The sequence below is a fragment of the Salvelinus namaycush genome, chromosome 29 (genome assembly GCF_016432855.1).
Source record: "Salvelinus namaycush isolate Seneca chromosome 29, SaNama_1.0, whole genome shotgun sequence".
NCBI classification, from domain to species: domain Eukaryota; kingdom Metazoa; phylum Chordata; class Actinopteri; order Salmoniformes; family Salmonidae; genus Salvelinus; species Salvelinus namaycush.
The window spans coordinates 33,261,796-33,284,858 of NC_052335.1; the positions used below are offsets into that span (position 1 = coordinate 33,261,796).

General features: G+C 42.2%; 2 protein-coding genes and 1 long non-coding RNA gene across 5 annotated transcripts; all 3 read left to right on the top strand.

Moving 5' to 3' along the window:
• Window positions 1-15,008: 15,008 nt before the first annotated feature.
• On the top strand, window positions 15,009-16,570 carry LOC120024370. The gene is made up of 3 exons (XR_005472821.1): window positions 15,009-15,329; window positions 15,486-15,617; window positions 15,843-16,570. It is a non-coding gene; the product is annotated as an uncharacterized LOC120024370 (long non-coding RNA).
• Window positions 16,571-17,410: 840 nt separating this feature from the next.
• Window positions 17,411-18,734, top strand: LOC120024199 (complement C1q-like protein 2). Of its 2 annotated transcripts, none has more exons than XM_038968384.1 (3): window positions 17,411-17,683; window positions 18,087-18,224; window positions 18,353-18,734. In XM_038968384.1, the coding sequence occupies exons 1-3, from the start codon at window positions 17,425-17,427 to the stop codon at window positions 18,643-18,645; spliced, it is 690 nt and encodes a 229-aa protein (XP_038824312.1). In that variant the 5' UTR covers window positions 17,411-17,424; the 3' UTR covers window positions 18,646-18,734. The 2 variants fall into 2 exon arrangements, with proteins under 2 accessions (XP_038824312.1, XP_038824313.1); XM_038968385.1 differs by having other exon boundaries at window positions 17,414-17,677.
• A 2,377-nt stretch (window positions 18,735-21,111) lies between these two features.
• On the top strand, window positions 21,112-22,760 carry LOC120024474 (complement C1q-like protein 2). 2 transcript variants are annotated; one of them, XM_038968723.1, is made up of 3 exons: window positions 21,112-21,654; window positions 21,937-22,074; window positions 22,378-22,760. In XM_038968723.1, the coding sequence occupies exons 1-3, from the start codon at window positions 21,399-21,401 to the stop codon at window positions 22,668-22,670; spliced, it is 687 nt and encodes a 228-aa protein (XP_038824651.1). In that variant the 5' UTR covers window positions 21,112-21,398; the 3' UTR covers window positions 22,671-22,760. The 2 variants fall into 2 exon arrangements, with proteins under 2 accessions (XP_038824651.1, XP_038824652.1); XM_038968724.1 differs by having other exon boundaries at window positions 21,112-21,648.
• Window positions 22,761-23,063: the final 303 nt, after the last annotated feature.

Sequence of the window (23,063 nt, forward strand, 5' to 3'; positions counted from 1 at the left end):
AGGGCTATTCTACTGTATGTATTGACCCATGTTTTAGTCATATGTTAATTTACCCATGTAGCAGCTTTTTAGTGAAGTTTATTCTACTTTTCACTTGTTAAAGTGCATGATCGGAAGCTATTAAATGTCACCAATTGGACCAACAACTAGTGCCTCTTGCGTTCTGTTGGGTGGCTGTGGAGCCCTCTCCACAAAACAAAACCCATCAGAAAGCTGCTACGTCTCATTTCTCCCCCACTGAGACTGAAGTCTCTCTCTCAGTTTCCTGAGAGATTACAATTATGCCTGATTACACCCACCGGTCAAGACATGACGCAGAATTCACTGCTGGCCATAATCTGCCGACTGATATACACTGGTATAAATGTGTGTAGACCATACATGTCACACTAGGCCTAGCAGTGTTCACTTTAATTTTATAGTGCATACCCTGTCACTATAATGGGCCTATATCATGCCAAGTTCAGAGTGTTGTCAATGAAAATCTAACAATGATTATATGTATTGCATACTGTTGAATCCATAGGCTAAGGCTATTGTATGTGTTGTGGTCTGAGTGTTGGGTCGTTCTGAACAAGCCTCTCGGTTATACAGCCCTGTAGGTTGCAGGTGCCGTCTACCACCTTTTGATGTTTGGGCAAATCTTTGTGGGGGCCGAATCCTAACTTGAGATATGTGCGTGTAATTCCAAACCCACGTGTAGGCTAAATCATGCATTGATGTCAATGGGAGATGTCTCATGTTAGGCTTGAGGCCTATGATTGGAGGGAGGGGCCAGGCTTTGATGGACAGCAAATCATCCTGTAGCGAAGGCCAACTGTTTTCATTTGGTAGGTGCTGAGCTTTCTCATTGGTGCGTTGCTTTGCGTACTGACATCAAGCAAGTTGCAGGAGGCTGCCTTAATCGACATCCATGTCATCAGCTCCCAGGGAGCAGTTGTTGCTGGGGGTATACTGCCTTTCTCAAGGGCAGAATGGCAGATTTTTCCACTTTGTCGGCTCGGGGATTCAAAACCAGCGACCTTTCGGTTGCTGGCCCAACGCTTCTAAACGCTAGGTACCTGCCGCCTAGTCTTCCAGTCACTGCGCTAGTTAGTTAACATTGGCTCGAGAATCTACCTCGAACTTGCTGTCTTAATTAAACAGTTTTGTACCACCACCACTTAGGATGTTGTACACAAAAAAAAAATTGGCAGGGGGATAGGGATCTCTGTTCATGTCTTATGATAAACTTGGGCAAGTACATTTATTTGATTCCCTACTAAGTTAAATACATCTTTGAATTCTGTTTTGTCTGTATTCCTGATTCATCATTCTACCCCCACACCCAGCCTGCAAATGGAGGTGAATTATGGGCTATGACAGGGTGACCCTAGTCTCCGGAGATTGTGAATAACGGACGCTCGCATGTGCACAAACACCTTCTCTAGTGTTTCTTGGGAACAAATGACACTGATCGTCACGACAGGGGTAATCTAAGTCTTTTTCAAGGGGATAGGTGTGACACACACACAAATGGAAGCGCATGGCACCATGTCTGCCTTTTTATTCTACAAGTTACGCAACTGGGGCGTTGTCTGCCTCTACGGACACCGCACATACACACACACACACACACACACACACACACACCGTGACCCAGGAGGAAGAAGAGGGAAATTGAAAGCAGTAGTTGCTGTGGGAGCCTGGTGAGGCCTGGGAGTAAGAGTGTTAATCTGCTGACTGTCCCTAGGGCTGGGCAATATGGTATATACTGGTATGGATTCACATACTGGTATGAATGTTTGGTAAATAAATGAAAACTCCAACAAATTGGACTAATTCACTGTCAGTTTTGTTCTCGTCTGGTTGAGTATAAAACAGAGTGGAGAACCCAGTAAAAAACACTTAATTTGTCATCCTAGGGTCCATGCCCTACTCGTAAAACATATTTAGAACTTCACAAACATGAAATACCGCCATACCATCAAATGTTGTGGTATGATATTCTGGCCATATCGCCCAGCCCCAAGTGTCCCTCACGCTGGCCCCCAGCACTAATGGAAAATACCTCTCCCCCACCCAAATCTCAGGAGATGGGCAGCCCATCATGCAACAACCTTTCTCAGCATTTCTCATCTCTCTCCCTCCATGCTTTTACCTCGACGGATTCCAGATTTCTCCCTAGCCCTGCTCTCATTGGTTTTCTTTTCTCTCCCTGTGAAGTCCTCCTTTTAAACCGAAATATGACAACTTTTTAGTTGTAACAAAAGAGGGAAGTGAAAGGGATTTGCTATCCAAACATCCTTGCTGCAGCGTTCACCCAGGGGGAAATAACTGAATGTTGTAGCTAGAGCCAAACCGATTCCTCTGTCCACATGTCAAAGGCTTGTCTGCTCTACGTTATGTTTCTATCTGAACGCCAGCTGTGTTCCCTGCCTGTTTCACATCCCCTCCACCCCTCTTTCCTTAGGGATAAGAGGGGGAAATATCTACTCTTTCCCAGCCGCTGACTCTTATCTCCCAGGCACTGAGCCCTAGACCAGTGGTTTTTAAACCTGTCCTCTGGGACCCCGAGACATTTCACCATTTTTTTTTTGTAGCCCTTAACTAGGTCACTTGATTGTCCTATTCGAGGGCTTGATTACAGTAGCTGTCAAGTTGAATCATGTGTGCTAGCTGTGGCATAGTTAAAATACGTTGAACGGCTCGGGATACCCAAGGAGAGGTTTGAATAACCCTGTCATAGACCACAGTGCTTACGGTCCCAGTTAATCATCCGTGACTAGGGTTGTGTTCATTAAGGCTAGCAAAATATAACATTTTAAAATGCTTTACAACATAAAACAAAAATAGGTATTCCTTATTGGGCAAGCCCTGGTAGTCCCTCCCAGTTTCAGTCAGTTTTCTTCCATTTGATGCCCAATGAACACGACCCAGGCTATGTGTGGGATTTTATGGTTGGCATCAGAGGATATATTTGTCCTTGTTACCAAATTACTAACCCCTCAAATATAATTTTTCACATGCTTGGTAAACCGGTGTAGACTAATAGTGAAATGCTTACTTACAGACCATTCTCAACAATGTAGAGAAATAATAGAAAAATAACACAAGGAACACACAAATAACAAGTTATCAATACACACTGATAACTTGACTCGGTACTGGTACCCTGTGTATGTAGCCAATGTGCAGGAGAACGAGGTAAATATGTACATTAGGGCTGTCCATGAAACATGTTTTTTTCTCTCTGTCGACACACCCTATGTTTAAATAAAATCAACTGTATGTAGGCTACTGAGCTTGTCTGATGCTTTAAGCACTGTGATTAAAAATGAAGATGCACAAATTACTAAAGAAGGAGCCAGAGATCAATATCGCCTAATCAGAACGGGGGAAAAACTGAACTTGAAACATTGTATCAACTGTTAACTTGGTTCGGCCAGAAGCTAGTGCAAACTTGAAATATTGTATTAAAGCTCATGCAGTTTTTTTCTCCAGGTATTGCATGTGCGCCAATAGAACGGAGGGTAGAGGCAGTTTATCCGCTCGCCGACGTAGTCTGTTCAGGTAGCCCACACGACGCCTCGATAGCGCAGTCGACGCCGAGTGTCGGGAATTTGGGACTGGTCCGGGAATAATTATTTTGCCTCCGACTAATTGAAGTAAAGTCCATGTCCAAATCGAGGTTAATAAAAAAAAAAAAAATCTCACTTAGCATTTTATATTAATTTAGGCTCGCAGGAGATGAATTGGCCTCAAGGCCAATTTTTAGGCCATAACTGTCTGGCTGTGTGCATTTATGGACGAGGATGCATTTCAAAAGATTTTTAGGAAATGCAAACATCGTATTAGAGAACAAATTATTTTATTAATTCATCATAATTAGCCATATCACTAAGAACCGTCCTTTTCATCATTAGACTTTGCAATGTGCGAGCTCTCCTTTTCCTCAGCGCATAACTCTGCAGAGAAGAGGGGAGATGTTAGTGAGAACTTGGACAAGGTTTTAATAAACAGTTAATAGCGATCTATACTAAATTGATAAATTACATTCTAAATCAATGCTAAATGTTGCCTAGTGTCCCTTTTATATATATATATATATATATATATATATAATAAATTTAAGCATATGTTAGGGTAAGTGACCTGTGACTTCGTCGTAGGAATACTGTGCAGGTTGAGGATACTCAAGGCATTCTGCTGCTTTTTGGAAATTCTCCAGCTCTGACTCCGGCAGTGTCCTGGTCTTACCTAGAAAGAAACAAAGAGAAACTTGTTGGTTACATGACTTGATTGACTTCAAGGTTTCCAAAAACTTTTGGGTAAATGTTTGGTATTATCTGGCCATTTGTAGGGTTCTCAAAAGCACACGCATACCAAAGATCTAGAAATATTGATTATGAACTCCAGCCATGGTGCTATTGAAGTCCATGATGAGACAGTCAGGACAGGTTTGAATGAAGTTTCCCGTTGAAGTCACATTACTGTCTACATAAGAAAACAAAACACACCACTCATTTCTATTTGATAATCTGGCATAGGATGTTGAATTGAAGCAGGCCAGCCAGTCAACAATGTTTGACTTACGTGTGACGTGGATGGTGTTTGAAAAAGGTATTTCAGAGAAGGTTATGTTGTCAGAGTCGTTGAAGCATTTTCCATCACTGGTAGAGGAAAGGAGATGATTGTTAAATACTTTTCTTAGATCTGTATAATGTTTCTTCACAGCCACTTTCTAATGATACATGACACAAGTCATTAGTGACAAGGCTGTGGAGGGTTACTATTGCTTACATCATGTTTCTCTCTTTGAAAAACAGTCTCTGTGTGATGTGGGAAAGATTTCAATCGAGGAGCTGTTACTCTTTCTCAGTACCGCATTGAACATCTCATGGTCCGCAAAACCCTCAATGAAGATCCAAAGATCTGTGGGAAAATTATATTGGTCTTTCATTTCCTTTTAATACTTTATCGTTTGTTCTATTTGTCTGTGGAGCATTGTGCCTGAGGGCCGACGCTGTATTCTGCCTATCAGCACAAAAGTTGACGTCAAATGGGGGGGGGGGAATATATATATTTTTATATACCTACCTCAGCATGGCTTAGCCCCACTCCATAAGTTATGTACTTACTGTATGTTGGTCTGCTGGTGAGTGTAACCCTACACAACAGTTTCCCACAGTCAGCAGAGCAAGGAGAGGGAGTATGTAAAGAACACATATCGTGTAGATCACAGTAAACTGAGCCTTCAGAGACGTAATGGTCTTACCAAGACGGAAGCCTTGATTGGAAAATGAAACACCTGAAAAATCTTCCATTTTTTATAGAGATGTTTCGAGAGTTTCTCCCTAAATGAAACACTGAAGTTACACAACTTGTCGCTTAAATAAATAACTTGCATGGGTAAATATGATAAAACCGTAATGAGGGGAGGCGCGACTTCCTCACATTACCCAAACTAGCTTGTTCATTGATCCCAATTTACATGTGGTTTAACTTTAAGGCGCAGGGAAATTCCAAAAGTACCCTAGTAAATTATTTAAAGGTCCAATGAAGACATTTTTATCTCAACATCAAATCATTTCTGGGTAATTAATTACCTTACTGTGATTTTGGCAGTTGATTGTGCCCTGTGCAATGTTGTCCCACTCTTCAATGGCTGTGCGAAGTTGCTGGATATTGGCGGGAACTGGAACATGCTGTCGTACATGTCGATGAAGAGCATCCCAAACAAAGAACTGGGACATTTTCAGCTTCCAGGAATTGTGTACAGATCCTTGCGACATGGGGCTGTGCATTATCATGCTGAAACATTAGATGATGGCGGCGGATGAATGACACAGCAATGGGCCTCAGGATCTTGTAACGGTATCTCTGTGCATTTTGTATTGCCATCGCTAAAATGCAATTGTGCTCGTTGTCTGTAACTTATGCCTGGCATAACCCCACCGCCACCATGGGGCACTCTATTCACAGCGCTGCCGTTGGTCCGGTACAGTTGAAACCGGGATTAATCCGTGAATTCTCCAGCATGCCAGTCGCCATAGGTAAGCATTTGCCCACTGAAGTCGGTTACGACGCCAAACTGCAGTCAGGTCAAGACCCCGGTGAGGACAACAAGCACGCAGATGAGCTTCCCTGACACAGTTTCTGACAGTTTGTGCAGAAATTCTTCAGTTGTGCAAACCCACAGTTTCGTCAGCTGTCCGGGTGGCTGGTCTCAGACGATCCCGGATGTGGAGGTCCTGGACTGGTGTGGTTGAGGCCGGTTGGACATACTGCCAAATTCTCTAAAATGACTTAAGAGGTTGCTTATGGTAGAGAAATTAACATGACATTTTCTGGCAACAACTCTGAACATTCCTGCAGTCAGCACGCCAATTGCACACTCCCTCAATTTGAGACATTTGTGGCATTGTGTTGACGCAACTGCATATTTTGTAGTGACCTTTTATTGTCTCCCAGCACAAGGTGCACCTGTGTAATCATGTTGTTAATCAGCTTCTTGATATGCCACACTTGTCAGCTGGATGGATGGATTACCTTGGCAAATGAGAAATGTTCACTAACAGGGATGTAAACAAATTTGTGCATATGGAACATTTCTGGGATCTTTTATTTCAGCTCATGAAACATGGGACCAACACTTTACATGTTGAGTTTTTTTATATTTTTGTTCAGTATAATTTACTGCCTGGTGACTAGACAGGCCAAAACTCCATCCCACCAAAACGGGCAGAAAATCAAACCTCTCTTACACTAAAAGGGCATTATCATTTTCACAGTATTATTCCAAACTCATAGTGTGGAAATATACACTGAGTGTTACAAAAAATTAGGAACACCTTCCTAATGTTGATTTGCACCCCTGTTCCGAGGGCAAACCAGACTCAATTCATTGTGGCATGGAATCTACACGGTGTCAAGTGTTCCACAGGGCTGGCCCATGTTGACTCCAATGCCTCGCCTGGTTCACTAACTACTTCTCAGAGTTCAGTGTGTCAAATTGGAGGGCATGTTGTCCGGACCTCTGGCAGTCTCTGGGGTGCCACAGGGTTCAATTCTCAGGCCGACTCTTCTCTGTATATATCAATGATTTCGCTCTTTCTGCAGGTGATTCTTTAATCCACCTCTACGTAGACGACACCATTCTGTATACATCTGGCCCTTTGGACACTGTGCTAACATCTCCAAACGAGCTTCAACACCATACAACACTCCTTCTGTGGTCTCCAACTGCTTTTAAATGCTAGTAAAACTAAGTGCATGCTCTTCAATCGCTGCCCGCACCTGCCCGCCCACCTAGCACCACTACTCTGGACGGTTCTGACTTATAATATGTGGACAACTATAAATACCAAGGTGTCTGGCTAGACTGTAAACTCTCCTTCCAGACTCATATTAAGCATCTCCAAAATTAAATCTAGAATTGGCTTGCTATTTTGCAAAAAAGCCTCCTTCACTCATGCTGCCAAACATACCCTGGTAAAACTGACTATCCTGCCGATCCTTGACTTCGGCGATGTCATTTACAAAATAGCCTCCAACACTCCACTCAGAAAATTGGATGCAGTCTATTACCCTGCCATCCGTTTTGTCACCAAAGCCCATATACTACCCACCATTGCTACCTGGATGCTCTCGTCCTCGCTATATATTCGCTGCCAAACCCACTGGCTCCAGGTCATCTATATGTCTATGCTAGGTAAAGCTCCGCCTGATCTCAGCTCACTGGTCACCATAGCAACACCCACCCATAGCACGCGCTCCAGCAGGTATATTTCACTGGTCAACCCCAAAGCCAACACCTACTTTGGCCGCCTTTCCTTCCAGTTCTCTGCTGCCAATGACTGGAAAGAATTACAAAAATCACTGAAGTTGGAGACTTATCTCCCTCATTAACTTCAAGCATTGGCTGTCAGAGTAGATCGCTGCAGCTGTACACAGTCCATCTGTAAATAGCCCATCCATCCAACCAACTACCTACCTCATCCCCATATTTTTATTTTATTTTTTTTTTGGCTCTTTTGTACACCAGTATTTCTACTTGCACATCTCACGCCAGTGTTAATTGCTGAAATTAATTACTTCGCCACTATGGCCTATTTATTGCCTGTCCTCCTTACTTCGTTTGCACACACTGTATACAGATTTTCTATTGTGTTATTGCCTGTACATTTGTTAATCCCATGTGTAACTCTGTTTTTTGTTGCACAGCTTTGCTTTATCTTGGCCAGGTCGCAGTTGTAAATGAGAACTTGTTCTCAACTAGTCTACCTGGTTAAATAAAGGTGAAATAAATGCTTCCCACAGTTGTCAATTTGTCTGGATGTCCTTTTGTGTGGTGGACCATTCTTGATACACACGGGAAACTGAGTGTGGAAAAATCCAGCAGCATTGCAGTTCTTGACACAAACCGGTGCACCTGGCAACTACTACCATACCCTGTTCAAAAGGCACGGCACACAGTCCATGCCTCAAGGCATTTTCACGCTCAACAGTTTCCTTTTGTGTCACAAGAATGGACATTCAGCCAACTTGACACAACTGTGGGAAGCTTTGGAGTCAACATGGGCCAGCATCCCTGTGGAATGCTTTCGAAAACATTGTACACTCCATGCCTTGACGAATTGAGGCTGTTCATAGAGCAAAAGCGGGTGCAACTCAATATTACGGTGTTCCTAATGTTTTGTACACAGTATATGAAAACTGTACATGTGCAGATGTTTGAGCGACATCAGCAAAACTACAAACGGGTGTTGTACTACTGATCAGCGACGGCAGTGGTGTACACAGAGCTAACAATCATATGCATGTCATTCTCTTCTGGCTCAAAGTGGAGGAGGGATTGACTTCATCACTACTTGTATTTGTGAGCGGTATTGACATGTTGAATGCACCAAGCTGACGGTTTTGAACTACTGGTAAACAGCTCGGACACCCATGCATGCATACCCCCACAAGACATGCCACAAGGTCTCTTCAGTCCCCAAGGCCAGAAGACTATGGGAGGTGCACAGTACTACATGGAGCCATGACTACATGGAACTCTATTCCACCACATCAAGTAACTCATGCCAACAGTACAATGTAGATATACAAAAGTACACCTTATGGAACAGCGGGACTGTGAAGCAACACAGACACATGCATGCAAATGCACCATACACACATGTAGACATGGATTTTGTGTTAAAGATATGTGGTAGTAGAGGCCTGAGGGCACACACTTAATATGTTGTGTAATCTGTGAATGTATTGTAATGTTTTTTAACATGTATAACTGCCTTAATTTTGCTGGACCCCAGGAAGAGTAGCTGCTGACTTGGATCCATAATAAATACAAACTCCCAGGTGCTGTTCTCTACTGTGAGCAAGCTTCTCCAACCTACCTCAGCCTCCTCAGAACGGTGCCATCAATACCTGTGCTTCTTCCAAATTTTAATATTGGAAACCACAACATCCTGTTCTCTCCAGCCCCTGTAGGTGATCTACCCAGTTCCTCCGATCCCTGAGTCAAGGTTCTCCTTCAATTACTGCAGCTGATGTAACAAGCCGGTTAGGACAATGAGGCTCACCACTTGCTCACTAGACCCTATCCCCACTTCCCTGCTTACCTGCTCTGGTGCCTTCACAGAAATCTGTATGTGTACCCCCTCAGCTCAAACACGCCACAGTCACACCAGTAGTTAAACTGTTCAGTGAAATCATTTTTTGCTCTTACCCAAATAGTTGTTGACTTGTCCTTTTACTTATAGTTGTGGCCAAAGCATACAGTGCATTTGGAAAGTATTCAGACCCCTTCCCTTTTTCCACATTTTGTTACGTTACAGCCTTATTCTAAAATGGATTAAATAAATAAAAATCCTCAGCAATCTACACACATACCCCATAATGACAAAGTGAAAACAGGTTTTTAGAAATTATATAAAAAACACGGTAACACTCATCAATTAAAAAAAATAAAAAAAAATTGTATGCTTTTAAATTTGCTTGGAACATGACATCATCCTCTTTGGCTTACACAGGCCTGTAGGTGATTTGTCCAGCAGCTTTCATTTATTACATTTTTTCCCACTTAAATTCTCAGGTGGGGAGAAGGAGCCTAGGGGAGACATGGGCTCAGGAGTGCACACTGCACACACGCTATCTAGCAAGCCAATCAATCCACAGCTGGTGTTTAGTTGTATAGGCTTTGTCCTTTTTGCTATCTCGCGAGTCACTACTTTTTCAAATTGTTGTTTGTAAGAGTTGGTCTGCTGGCTGTTTTTAGAAGCAGTTGGCTAGCATGCTAATATTAGCTAACTTAGCTAGCTGGCTAGCCAACAAGAAAGCAAGTCAAAGCAGAATCTTCACTAGTCTTTCCATTGCCTTCAATTTTAAATCTTGTGGTTTGTACCTAAAAGTTGAATGTCAAGAGGAAACCTAGTTAGTTGTTTTTGACTGATATACAGTCAGGTCCATAATTGTTGGCATTCTTGACAAAGATGAGCTAAAAAAAAATACTGTATAATGTAAATGCTGAGATGTATTCTGAAAGTATATTTTAGACCAATACAATTGGTCAGATTTTGTTGAACAAGTAATAAGATGGGGGTCAAAATGATTGGCACTCCTGTTTTCAATTCTCTAGCACCCTCTCCTTGTGAGGATAATGACTGAGCCTTTTTCTAAAATGTTTTGAGATTGCAGAACACGTTGGGGAGGGATCTTAGATCATTCCTCCACATAGACGCTTTCCAGTTTCTTGATATCCTTTGTCTGCGCTTATGGAATTCCTCAATTCAACCACAGGTTTTCAATGGGGTTCAAGTCCGCAGACTTAGACAGCCATTGCAAAATGTTGATTTTTGTCATCTTTTACATTTACATTTACATTTTAGTCATTTAGCAGATGCTCTTATCCAGAGCGACTTACAGTAGAGTGCATACATTTTTACATTTCATTACATTTTTTTTTTTTTTTTTTTACATACTGAGACAAGGATATCCCTACCGGCCAAACCCTCCCTAACCCGGACGACGCTATGCCAATTGTGCGTCGCCCCACGGACCTCCCGGTTGCGGCCGGCTGCGACAGAGCCTGGGCGCGAACCCAGCCCAGCCTGGGCGCGAACCCAGAGACTCTGGTGGCGCAGCTAGCACTGCGATGCAGTGCCCTAGACCACTGCGCCACCCGGGAGGTCAGCCATTTCTTTGTATATTTTGGTGTTGTTGTTTTGCTGGTAGAGCCACTTGCGGCCAAGTGTCAGCTTCCTGGCAGAGGCAACCTGGGTTTTGGCTAAACTGGCACTTGTTAAGGTCAACGGCATCATGAACTTTACCAAGGGCCACAATACCATTGGAAGCAAAATAGCAGCGTAACATCAGAGTTCCTCAATTGGCTGCTATTTCTAAGTAATTTCTCTTTATCTCACAGGATGCAGGAGACTACTGCACAGACCACAGTGGCAGCACATCGGACGTAGAGAGGCGAGAGTACCTACGCTGGAAGAAGAGACGCAACCGCTCGATTGTGGAACTGCTCGGCCAACACCAGGACGATCTGGTAGAACACCTACAGAGCAGCAAGGATCAGATGGAACTGCTCGACCAGGATGACCTGGCAGTACACCTCCAGAGCAACAAGGAGCAGATGGAACTGCTCGACCAGGATGACCTGGCAGTACACCTCCAGAGCAACAAGGAGCAGATGGAACTGCTCGACCAGGACGACCTGGCAGTACACCTCCAGAGCAGCAGGGAGCAGATGGAACTGCTCGACCAGGACGACCTGGCAGTACACCTCCAGAGCAGCAGGGAACAGCGTAAGAAGGCCCGTTAGCTGGACAATGACATAATTCAAATTTTCTTGTTCAGTCAACCACTGTTAGTATTTGTGCATGTTTATTGGTGTATTGCACTTTATTTCTTGATATTTTCACTGTGAATGTTAAATTTTTCTGTACCTGTAAAATGAGCAACCACAAGCTCTTACCTCACACTTTCTCTGACAGAGATAAAGTAGAGGGAGAATAAAGTTAACACTCAATGTACTTGACTTCTCTCATTTCTTATTCTAGCATGATGCCCAGTGGAGATGAACCGCCATGGTCCTTGATTAAAAGTTTTGTCTTTTACTTTGGGTTTCATATCTAAACCGTAACTTAGTTTGTACATTGATATGGTTCTGTTTATGTGTAATGACGTGTTCCCTGAATTCCCCTGTTCTAAATGTTATTTTTGTCTGTGTAGCTGATGTCCAATTTGATACAAGGTGGAGACTTCCTGAATTTGTTCCAATATAAACTTTTTTTGTTCTGGTTGCTTCCGTTTTGGTTCTTAAACAGTTTACAAAAAGAATACTCACCTGGAGAACAACTACTGAAGTTTACTGACTGTCATGTTAGGTACAATATATACCAGTGACCCATTTTTGATTGAAACCTCTTAAGGGAAAATTTCATTGGTATAGAGGAAGCAATTAAGTGGTCCTCATTACGAGAGAGAGTGGCTGTTCCGATGTCGTTTGACCAGATCAACGGGGCCTGCGTCACTAGATACGTTTGACACAAATCCCAAGTCATGGTATCTATATTAGCATTTTTCACACATCCCCAGGGAAACAACCAAAGCATGGATTTCTGTTTTACCTTGTCCATAGACTGCTTACAGGGTAAGGAAACAAAGTTATTTGGGAGAACTATACCATTAGTGGATCTGAGTGGATAGGTACTGTAGACATTTGTCAGATACTGTAATGACAAGTTGATTTTATATCAAATTTATTTATATAGCCCTTCCATCAGCTGATATCTCATAGTGCAATACAGAAACCCAGCCTAAAAGCCCAAACAGCAAGCAATGCAGGTGTAGAAGCACGGTGGCTAGGAAAAACTCCCTAGAAAGGCCAAAACCTAGGAAGAAACCTAGAGAGGAACCAGGCTATGAGGGGTGGCCAGTCCTCTTCTGGCTGTACCGGGTGGAGATTATAACAGAACATGGCCATCTCTGGTTAATGTTTCTCAATTTAAACACCAAACTACCTTGAACATTGACCCTCGTAGCGAGTGGGAGATTTTTTGCGTTGTCAGTTTGTCCTCTTGGCCGACCGTCTCTGCCAGCTCTGCACCAAGACATTTCACATATGGAAATACAGTATATTGCAACCTAATAAGTACACTCCAATTGGGACGAGTACCTATGTGCATAATACAGTTTAGAATAGCCTTCACAGGCTATTCACAACTTTCCCACACTGTGACGGCATGCATCCGGAGTAGTTATTAAACCAACAGATTATGACGTGCAATTAAATGGTGGGAGGAAGCAAATTAATTCCCAGAAGAGCTTGTTCTCAGACAATACAGTGTGGATGGTTTGGCGGGGGAGTATTTTTACTATGGGGTTAGAATGCCTCGCCATATTAGGGAGTAGTAAAGATGACAAATCCTTGTGTTAAATCTTCAACCAAAATCCTGTTGAAAGGAGACTACAACATGACTGACTAAAGTGTTGGTATGTTTTATATCAAGGTCAAATGTCTCTTTAAATCACAATTCCATGTGTTTTATGACAGGTCATTGTCTGGCTTTTAATAACTTCATGGTATACTTCATGAGGTGTGAAGTCACTTAACAACATGAAGAGACTTTGTCTGTTGGCAATAGAATAAGCCTGCCTCTGAATTGTTTTGGCCAACGTTGACCTTTGGGGCTTCATTGAGTTGTTTTGGCTATTGTTTACCCGCAGGTTTAGAATAGGCCCAAACAATTTAACAAATATACATCAAACAACTCTACTTGGCTTCTCTGGGTTAGTGTGAGTGTAAATTGTTCACGTCTGTAGAAATTGGCATCAATCACTGAACCGTGCTCTGTGTTGTCCCAGTCTCACATGGTATGTAGTACACTGATTGAAAGTATGGTCCCTATAGCCACACGTCATCCTTTTTTAATCCTTTACTGTGGTTCAGTGTTCCCTAGTGGCATGCAGGGACTTAAGACCTTGGCTGGTGGTGGTGGATGTCCTCTGCAGCTGTGTGCTTGTGTGGGGCTTTGTGTGTATTGTGTTCGCGGGCAACGTTGGGATTTTGATGCCTATAAGTCATTTAGTTTTCACTTCGACACCTGCAGAGATTAGGGCCCTGAAGAGGACAAACGCCTCTGCTGCTAACGCTGTCCACTCTCTATATTATCAGGCTTACGTAAAACCCACCCAATGATTAAAAAGTGATTGCAAAGACCTAGGTGTCCTGATCCTCTTTGCCTCAGTCGACCTATGATGTAAGGGTTTTACATTTTAATCCATGTATGTATTGGCATCTTTTCACTTGCTGTGCAGACGAAACCATTGCTAGTGGGGCACGATGCTCTTAGGGACTCATGAGGTTCTGGCTGCTTCTCTCCTAGTTGTGTACTGTATGCTGTTAGAATCTATGCTAACAGCATGTCTATCAACATGGTATCGCTAATGGATTAGGGTTAAATGGGAGAACAGTGGCAAGTTTTACTGAGTGGACCGTCCTGGCTAAGTAAATGTAGTAAGAAGTGATAGTTGCATCACTTGGTGTCCACTCCAAGGAGATAGTAGGAGTTGGAAGAGACTGGGCGCCATGGCAATTTTCATTTAGTGTCTTTGACTGGTCAGTCCTTGAGTAAACATTCTTAAACCTTGGAAGAGTCGTGCAAGGATGAGGAACCTATTTATATTATCTGAGAATGTTTTACATCTTATCTGGTTCATAGTCGCCTATCTAATCTACAATCGGTCAGATAAAACCATCAATTATTACTTGAGAAGGGACAAACCCTTTTTTTTCTGTGGTTAACTTCCTCCTCGTAATATGGTTACATATTTCTAATGACCAGTGAGGAGTCCAATGGCTGCTCAGGGGTTGGGGACACAGGCCAAAAACACTCACTTGTATCCTTACAAATATCTGCATAGGGTTAAATCAGATGCCATGTTGATGAGAAACATCTAGTTGATTATTAATTTTTTGGTTCTGAAGAAGAATTATTATTTTGGCATACTCCTATTCCCATGGAACCCGATGTTATTGTTTTACCAGGCATGTGTATAAATAGCCAACAGGAATGACTAGTTACAAACACCTTCATTTGTTGCTTTATTAAGAGATGGAGTCTGTCTGTGTTCTGCTGCTGTTGCTGTGCTGCTGCAGTCTGTCTGGTGCGCAAGTTGTGAGCAGTAGTGAGGGAAACGTCGCAAGCGAAAGCTCTCAACACGTTGACGACAAAGTAGGAAACTACTGGATGAATGAGCCTCGGTGAAGTGGCACCACCGGCTCCCAATCGGACATCTACACTGTGCTGAGAGAACTTAGTGTCAAAATGGAAAGAGTGAGTAACTGAGCACGATATGATGGTGTTCTTGCTACATTTTGTAATATTGTGAATTGCCCCAATGGCCTGTACTTCTAAAGCCAAAGTTAATTTCAATCAGTTTTGGTGTTTGTGTGTGTGTTCTTTAAATAATTTACACTTGTTTATTCACAGAGAGACCTAAGGTGGCGTTCTCAGCATCACTCTTCCCATCATCTCAACACAAAGGGCCCTTTAATATTGACACCACCCTGATATTCACAAATGTTATCACAAACATTGGCGAAGCTTACAACTCTGGAACAGGTAGTTTATTTTACAGCATAATTACTGTTTCTAATTTCATTTATTTTAAATTGTAATATGAGCTCAGAGGGCTTTGATTGTCCGTGACTTTTATATACCTTCGAACATCAAACATGCAAGTCAACTATTCTATATAAATTGAACCAAAAGGAATTCATGTTTATCACGAGTATGATGTTGAAATGAACGCATCTATTGCATGCATCTCCTCTGTCTGCACTGCAGGTGTCTTTGCTGCACCGGTGAGAGGGGTCTACTACTTCACGTTCACTTGCAATTCTGGGACTACAGGAAAAGTGAATGCGGCCCTGTTGAAGAATGGCCAAAATATGGCTTCCATGATTGAAAATAATAATACTGGCAGCATGGGGTCAAATAGTGTAATACTGCAGTTAGATGAAGGTGATAATGTTAACATTATCCTCTGGAGGGACAACAGCATCTATGACAATGGATACAGGAGCACATTCACTGGTGTCCTGCTCTTTCCAATGTGAGGAGAGCATACCATTTGCTTGTTGTAACTATAATGATTGTAAAGTTTTGTAGGAATGTATGTACAATAATCAAACACTGATGTTCGTCATCCTTCAGGAAATACTACAGGTGCATTTCTCCAACGTTTATGCAAACAGGATTCTGAAGGTTTTACAAATGTATGATTTATAAAGATTCTTAATCACCAATAGAGTAAAACTGGTTTATCAGATGTCACAGATGCATAGGAATCCCCCCACTAAGATATCCAGCACTAACTACAGTGAGCCTGAGAACACTGTACTAGAGCATATGTGTAAGGACCGATGCCAGAGATGAGAAGCAGGTACGGGGAGTCAGCATTTCATCAGGAACAAACAGGTAACAGGACAGGAACAGTGTCAGCACACGGGTAAACAAGGACATATGACAATCAATGCAGAAGCAGGGAACCGAGTTGGGAACCAGACAGATATAGGGAAGGTAATGACAGGGGTGATTGAGTCTAGGTGAGTCCAATAATCGCTGATGCGTGTGACGGGGGGAAGGCAGGTGTGCGTAATGATGATGGCAGGAGTGCGAAGTGCTGGGGAGCCTGGTGCCCTCGAGCGCCAGGGGGGAAGAGCGGGAGCAGGAGTGACAATATGTTTAGTTGAATTGAATTTTTTTCACTTCTTATGTAACCAAGGAGCCTCAGAAACTGTATGTACCATACATACTGCAGTCTCACAGAAAACAGTTTTGCTAACATAACCTAATTTTATCCTTTTTGTTCTGTTCTGGAAAATAAAACAAATATAAGGATCCAACCTACCCATGTCTCAAGAATGTTGTTTTATTTGTTTAAACATTGATGATAGAGAAACAAGTGTATTTCTTGTTATCATCCATAACTGCTATTTCACTGTTATGTCAGTTGGCCATACGGGTATTATGTTTAGTTATTTTCTTCCTTTACTACTATAGATAAAACATAGACATACATTTTATAGAAATATTGTGGAATGCGCTTTAATCAAAATATTATTTTGTCTTTGCTGTTCTATTACAGTAAAAAGCGAAGGGTCGGTTTGATGTCATTTGTTGACACACAGAGTTGAGTGAACTTTGCTGATACCAGGGTTGCATAATTCTGGTAATTACGACAAATTCCCCGGTGGTCCAGAAATCCCGGTTGGAGGAGTCCCGGATTTCCTGCTTTTCCCTCCTGATTCCAGGAATCTTCCAGCCAGGATTTCTGCAAAAGCTGGGGATTTTTGAAAAGTTCCCAGAATTTTGCAACCCTGGTTACATTTTAAATAAACCAATCCATATATATCTAACTCAACATATGAGGAGCAGTCAGACATCTCAGCAAACCTCTCCCACCCGGTTCGTTGAAAGCCCTGCGATGGAGTCTGTTTTGGCTGTGGTGGTGTTGCTTTGCTGTTGTGTGGTTGAGACTCAGACGGAGAGTGAGCCTATCTCACCAACACCTGGGCCAAACCAGGTTCCCATCTCAACATCTTTCTCAGCTGTCCCGTCCGAAGTTGACAGGCTGCTGAGGGAACTGACAGCCCGAGTGGAGAAACTGGAGAGCGAGGGTAACAGTAATGTTGGCCATTTCTTATCATTGTCCCTAGACTTAGTTTCTTTATGTGTGTCGGACGTGCAGGAACAGTGTGTGTCGATATTCCTACGGGCGTGCAGGAACACTGTGTGTGTGTGTGTGTGTGTGTGTGTGTGTGTGTGTGTGTGTGTGTGTGTGTGTGTGTGTGTGTGTGTGTGTGTGTGTGTGTGTGTGTGTGTGTGTGTGTGTGTGTGTGTGTGTGTGTGTGTGTGTGTGTGTGTGTGTGTGTGTGTACTCATGCATGATCAATGGAAGTGTGTGTTCATCATGCTCTGTCATTATTTCACAGTATCATTGGAAAGAAGTGCAGAAGTTCAGGATGTCAAACTATCTGGCTTCAAACGTATGATGTGTAGTAATCTGAACATAATGTCTTTCTACAGGCAAACCAAAAGTGGCCTTCTCCACTTCACTTAGGGTCAATGATGAACATTATCACTTAGGACCTTTCGACGAGAACACCACCGTCGTGTATAAAAAGGTCATTACAAACATCGGTGAAGCATATAACCCAGATACAGGTATTTACCCACTAGATAAGTCTCTTGCACCTTTATGTATTTTACTGAGGTGTCTTTATGTCCTTGTTCTGTTGTGTCATAATCACACAAAGTTGTTTTTGTCCACCTTGCTTTCCCACCTGATGCAGGTGTCTTTACTGCACCTGTGGGAGGGGCCTACTACTTCACATTCACTTGCAATGTTGGGAATTCAGGGAAGGCGAATGCAGCGTTGCTTAAGAACGGTGTGAACATGGCTGCCGTCTATGAAACTGCCAACCCAAAATTCGGCGTTTACCACGGCGGGGCCAATGGAGTCACACTAGACCTGGTGGAAGGAGACAAAGTCTATGTGGTTCTCTGGAGTGGCAGTAGCATATTTGACAACAGCAGAATTAGCATGTTCAGTGGTTACCTTCTATTTCCTATCGATACTAAGTAATAGTAAAAGGCCGATAATTACATGGCATGACTTAGCAAGACTTTAAAATGCTTATTTCAACATTTCATTAAAGGAATAATACACTCAAACTATCTTCTGGTCTTTTTTCCATTAGTCCACTGTTGATACAGTCCCAAAAATGTTTTGCGCTGCTGGTATGAACTAGTAAAACCAACATAGCAGTAGTTGGTTGGGCTTGACGCACCAGGGCTGCTTGTACACAACCTAAAGCCTGTCTGGCCTCACATTGTATGAGACTGTAATCCATCACCAGGAAGACAAAAGGTCAGGGGAGACGACTAACAAATCATCTCCAACATCTCCTGAAAACAAAAAGGTTGGACTGTTGGGCATGGGGCTAACAACCCGAAACCGCAAAAACGTTGTGCTACGAAACCGCAACAAATTACAATTCTACAATTGGATGCAAAGATCTCCCAGAGTCCCAGACTCGTATGACCACCATCAGTGAAAGCCTACGGGAAACTAGTGACTGACTTATGGGAGCACTAAACACCAAAAACAAACTGCACTTTGGCTTTTGTCATTTTTGAACAATGTTTGAGTCCAGAAAGCTGGCACAGGTTTCCAACGAAATGAGGAGATACAAGCTACAGATCCTGGGGGTGAGTGAAGTCAGGTGGACTAGTTCTGAATCCACGAGAACCAGCGCTGGAGAAACAGTACTACACGCTGGTGTCAGTGGTGGAAAACGTACCCAATTGTCATACTTGAGTAAAAGTAAAGATACCTTAATAGAAAATGACTCAAGTGAAAGTGAGTCACCCAGTAAAATACTACTTGAGTAAAAGTCTAAAAGTATTTGGTTTTAAATATACTTACGTATCAAAAGTAAAAGTGTTAATCATTTCACATTCCTTATATTAAGCAAACCAGACGGAACCATTTTCTTTTTTTAAGGATAGCCAGTGGCACACTTCAACACTCAGCCAAAATTTACAAACAAAGCATTTGTGTTTAGTGAGTCGGTCAGATCAGAGACAGTAGGGATGACCAGGGATGTTCTCTTGAAAGGCGTGTGAACTGTACCATTTACCTGTCCTGCTAAGCATTTGAAATGTAACAGGTGCTTTTGGGTGTCAGGGAAAATGTATGGAGTAAAAAGTACATTCTTTTCTTCAGGAATATAGTGAAGTAGAAGTAGAAGTTGTATAAATATAAATAGTAAAGTACAGATACCCCCCAAAAACGATTTAAGTAGTACTTTAAAGTATTTTTACTAGGTACTTCACACCCCTGAATGGAGTCGACATCATCCTACAGAAAGGTGTAGAGAACTGTAATTGAATGGAAACCAATCAGCAGCAGAATGATAACTGCCAGACTCAATGGACAACCTACCAAACTAACAATAATCAAATGTTATGCTCCCACAAACGATGCTCTTAGGGACTCATGAGGTTGTTCTGGTTGCTTCTCTCCTAGTTGTGTACTGTATGCTGTTAGAATCTATGCTAACAGCATGTCTATCAACATGGTATCGCTAATGGATTAGGGTTAAATGGGTGAACAGTGGCAAGTGTTACTGAGTGGACCGTCCTGGCTAAGTAAATGTAGTAAGAAGTGGTAGTTGCATCACTTGGTGTCCACTCCAAGGAGATACTAGGAGTTGGGAGAGACTGGGCGCCATGGCAACTTTCATTTAGTGTCTTTGACTGGTCAGTCCTTGAGTAAACATTCTTAAACCTTGGAAGAGTCATGCAAGGATGAGGAACCTATTTTTATTATCTGAGAATGTTTTACATCTTATCTGGTTCATAGTTGCTTATCTAATCTACAATCTGTCAGATAAAACCATGAATTATTACTTGAGAAGGGACAAACCCTTTTTTTTCTGTGGTTAACTTCCTCCTCGTAATATGGTTACATATTTCTAATGACCAGTGAGGAGTCCAATGGCTTCTTGTTATGTAATCAAGGAGCCTCAGAAACTGAATGTACCATACATACTGCAGTCTCACAGAAAACAGTTTTGTCCACATAACCTGATTAAATAAAATGCGTTTTGTTCTGTTCTGGAAAATAAAACAAAAATAAGGATCCTACCTACCCATGTCTCAAGAATGTTAAAAAATAATAATAATATTGGTTATAGAGAAATAAGAGTATTTCTTGTTATCAATATCTGCTATTTCAAGGTTATGTCAGTTGGCCATACGGGTATTATGTTTAGTTATTTTCTTCCTTTACTACTATAGATAAAACATAGACATACATTTTATAGAAATATTGTGGAATGCGCTTTAATCAAAATATGCTTTTTTGTCTTTGTTGCTCTACTTCAGGGTCGGTGATGTCATTTGTTGACAGACAGAGTTGAGTGAACCTCGCTGATACCAGGGTTCATAGTCGCCAACAATCTGTCAGATAAAACCATGAATTATTACTTGAGAAGAGAAAAACACTTTTTTTTCTGTGGTTAACTTCCTCCTCGTAATATGGTTACATATTTCTAATGACCAGTGAGGAGTCCAATGGCTCCTCAGGGGGTGGGGACACAGGCCAAAAACACTCACTTGTATCCTTACAAATATCTGCATAGGGTTAAATAAGATGCCATGTTGATGAGAAACATCTAGTTGATTATTAGTTTTTTGGTTCTGAAGAAGAATTATTATTTTGGCATACTCCTATTCCATGGAACCCGATGTTATTGTTTTACCAGGCATGTGTATAAATAGCCAACAGGAATGACTAGTTACAAACACCTTCATTTGTTGCTTTATTAAGAGATGGAGTCTGTCTGTGTTCTGCTGCTGTTGCTGTGCTGCTGCAGTCTGTCTGGTGCGCAAGTTGTGAGCAGTAGTGAGGGAAACGTCGCAAGCGAAAGCTCTCAACACGTTGACGACAAAGTAGGAAACATCTGGATGAAAGAGCTGCTGGAGAGTGTCGGTGAAGCGGCTGGAACCACCGGCTCCCTATCGGACATCTACACTGTGCTGAGAGAACTTAGTGCCAAAGTGGAAAATCTGGAGAAGGCAGGTAATGGTGAGTGAGTGACTGAGCACGATATGATGGTGTTCTTGCAACATTTTGTAATATTGTGAATTGCCCCAATGGCCTGTACTTCTATAGACAAAGTTCATTTCAATCAGTTTTGGTGTTTGTGTGTGTGTGTGTACTCATGCATGATCAATGGAAGTGTGTGTTCATCATGCTCTGTCATTATTTCACAGTATCATTGGAAAGAAGTGCAAAAGTTCAGGATGTCAAACTATCTGGCTTGAAACGTTTGATGTGTAGTAATCTGAACATAATGTATTTTTACAGGCAAACCAAAAGTGGCCTTCTCCACTTCACTTAGGGTCAGTGAGGAACATTATCACTTCGGACCTTTCGACGAGGACACCACCGTGGTGTATAAAAAGGTCACTACAAACATCGGTGAAGCATATAACCCAGATACAGGTATTTACCCACTAAATAAGTCTCTCAGCATTTTATTAAAGGTACAATCTGTAACTTCATTTTGTGTCAAACGCTGTCCTGCACTTGTAAACTGAGGGGATGGGACTTAGCGAATCAAACAGTTTGTTTAATCTTTCGGTTCTTGGCTGAAAGTGTTTGTAGTACCTTGAGTTGCCATTGGCAATGATGAAAGCTACAGATTGCACGTTTATGTATTTTACTGAGGTGTCTTTATGTCCTTGTTCTGTTGTGTCATAATCACATAAAGTTGTTTTGTCCACCTTGCTTTCCCACCTGATGCAGGTGTCTTTACTGCACCTGTGGGAGGGGCCTACTACTTCACATTCACTTGCAATGTTGGGAATTCAGGGGTGGCGAATGCAGCGTTGCTTAAGAACGGTGTGAACATGGCTGCCGTCTATGAATATGCCAACCCAAAATCCGGTATTTACCACAGCGGGGCCAATGGAGTCACACTAGACCTGGTGGAAGGAGACAAAGTCAATGTGGTTCTCTGGAGTGGCAGTAGCATATTTGACAACAGCAGAATTAGCATGTTCAGTGGTTACCTTCTATTTCCTATCGATACTAAGTAATAGTAAAAGGCTGATAATTACATGGCATGACTTAGCAAGAATTGAAAATGCTTATTTCAACATTTCATTAAAGGAATAATCCACTCAAACTATCTTCTGGTATTTTTTCCATTAGTCCACTGTTGATTCAGTCCCAAAAAATGTTTGCGCTGCTGGTATGAACTGGTGAAACCAACATAGCAGTAGTTGGTTGGGCTTGACGCACCAGGGCTGCTTGTACACAACCTAAAGCCTGTCTGGACTCACATTGTATGAGACTGTAATCCATCACCAGGAAGACAGAAGGTCAGGGGAGAGGACTAACAAATCATCTCCAAAATCTCCTGAAAACAGAAAGGTTGGACTGTTGGGCATGTGGCTAACAGCCCGAAACCGCAAAAACGTTGTGCTACG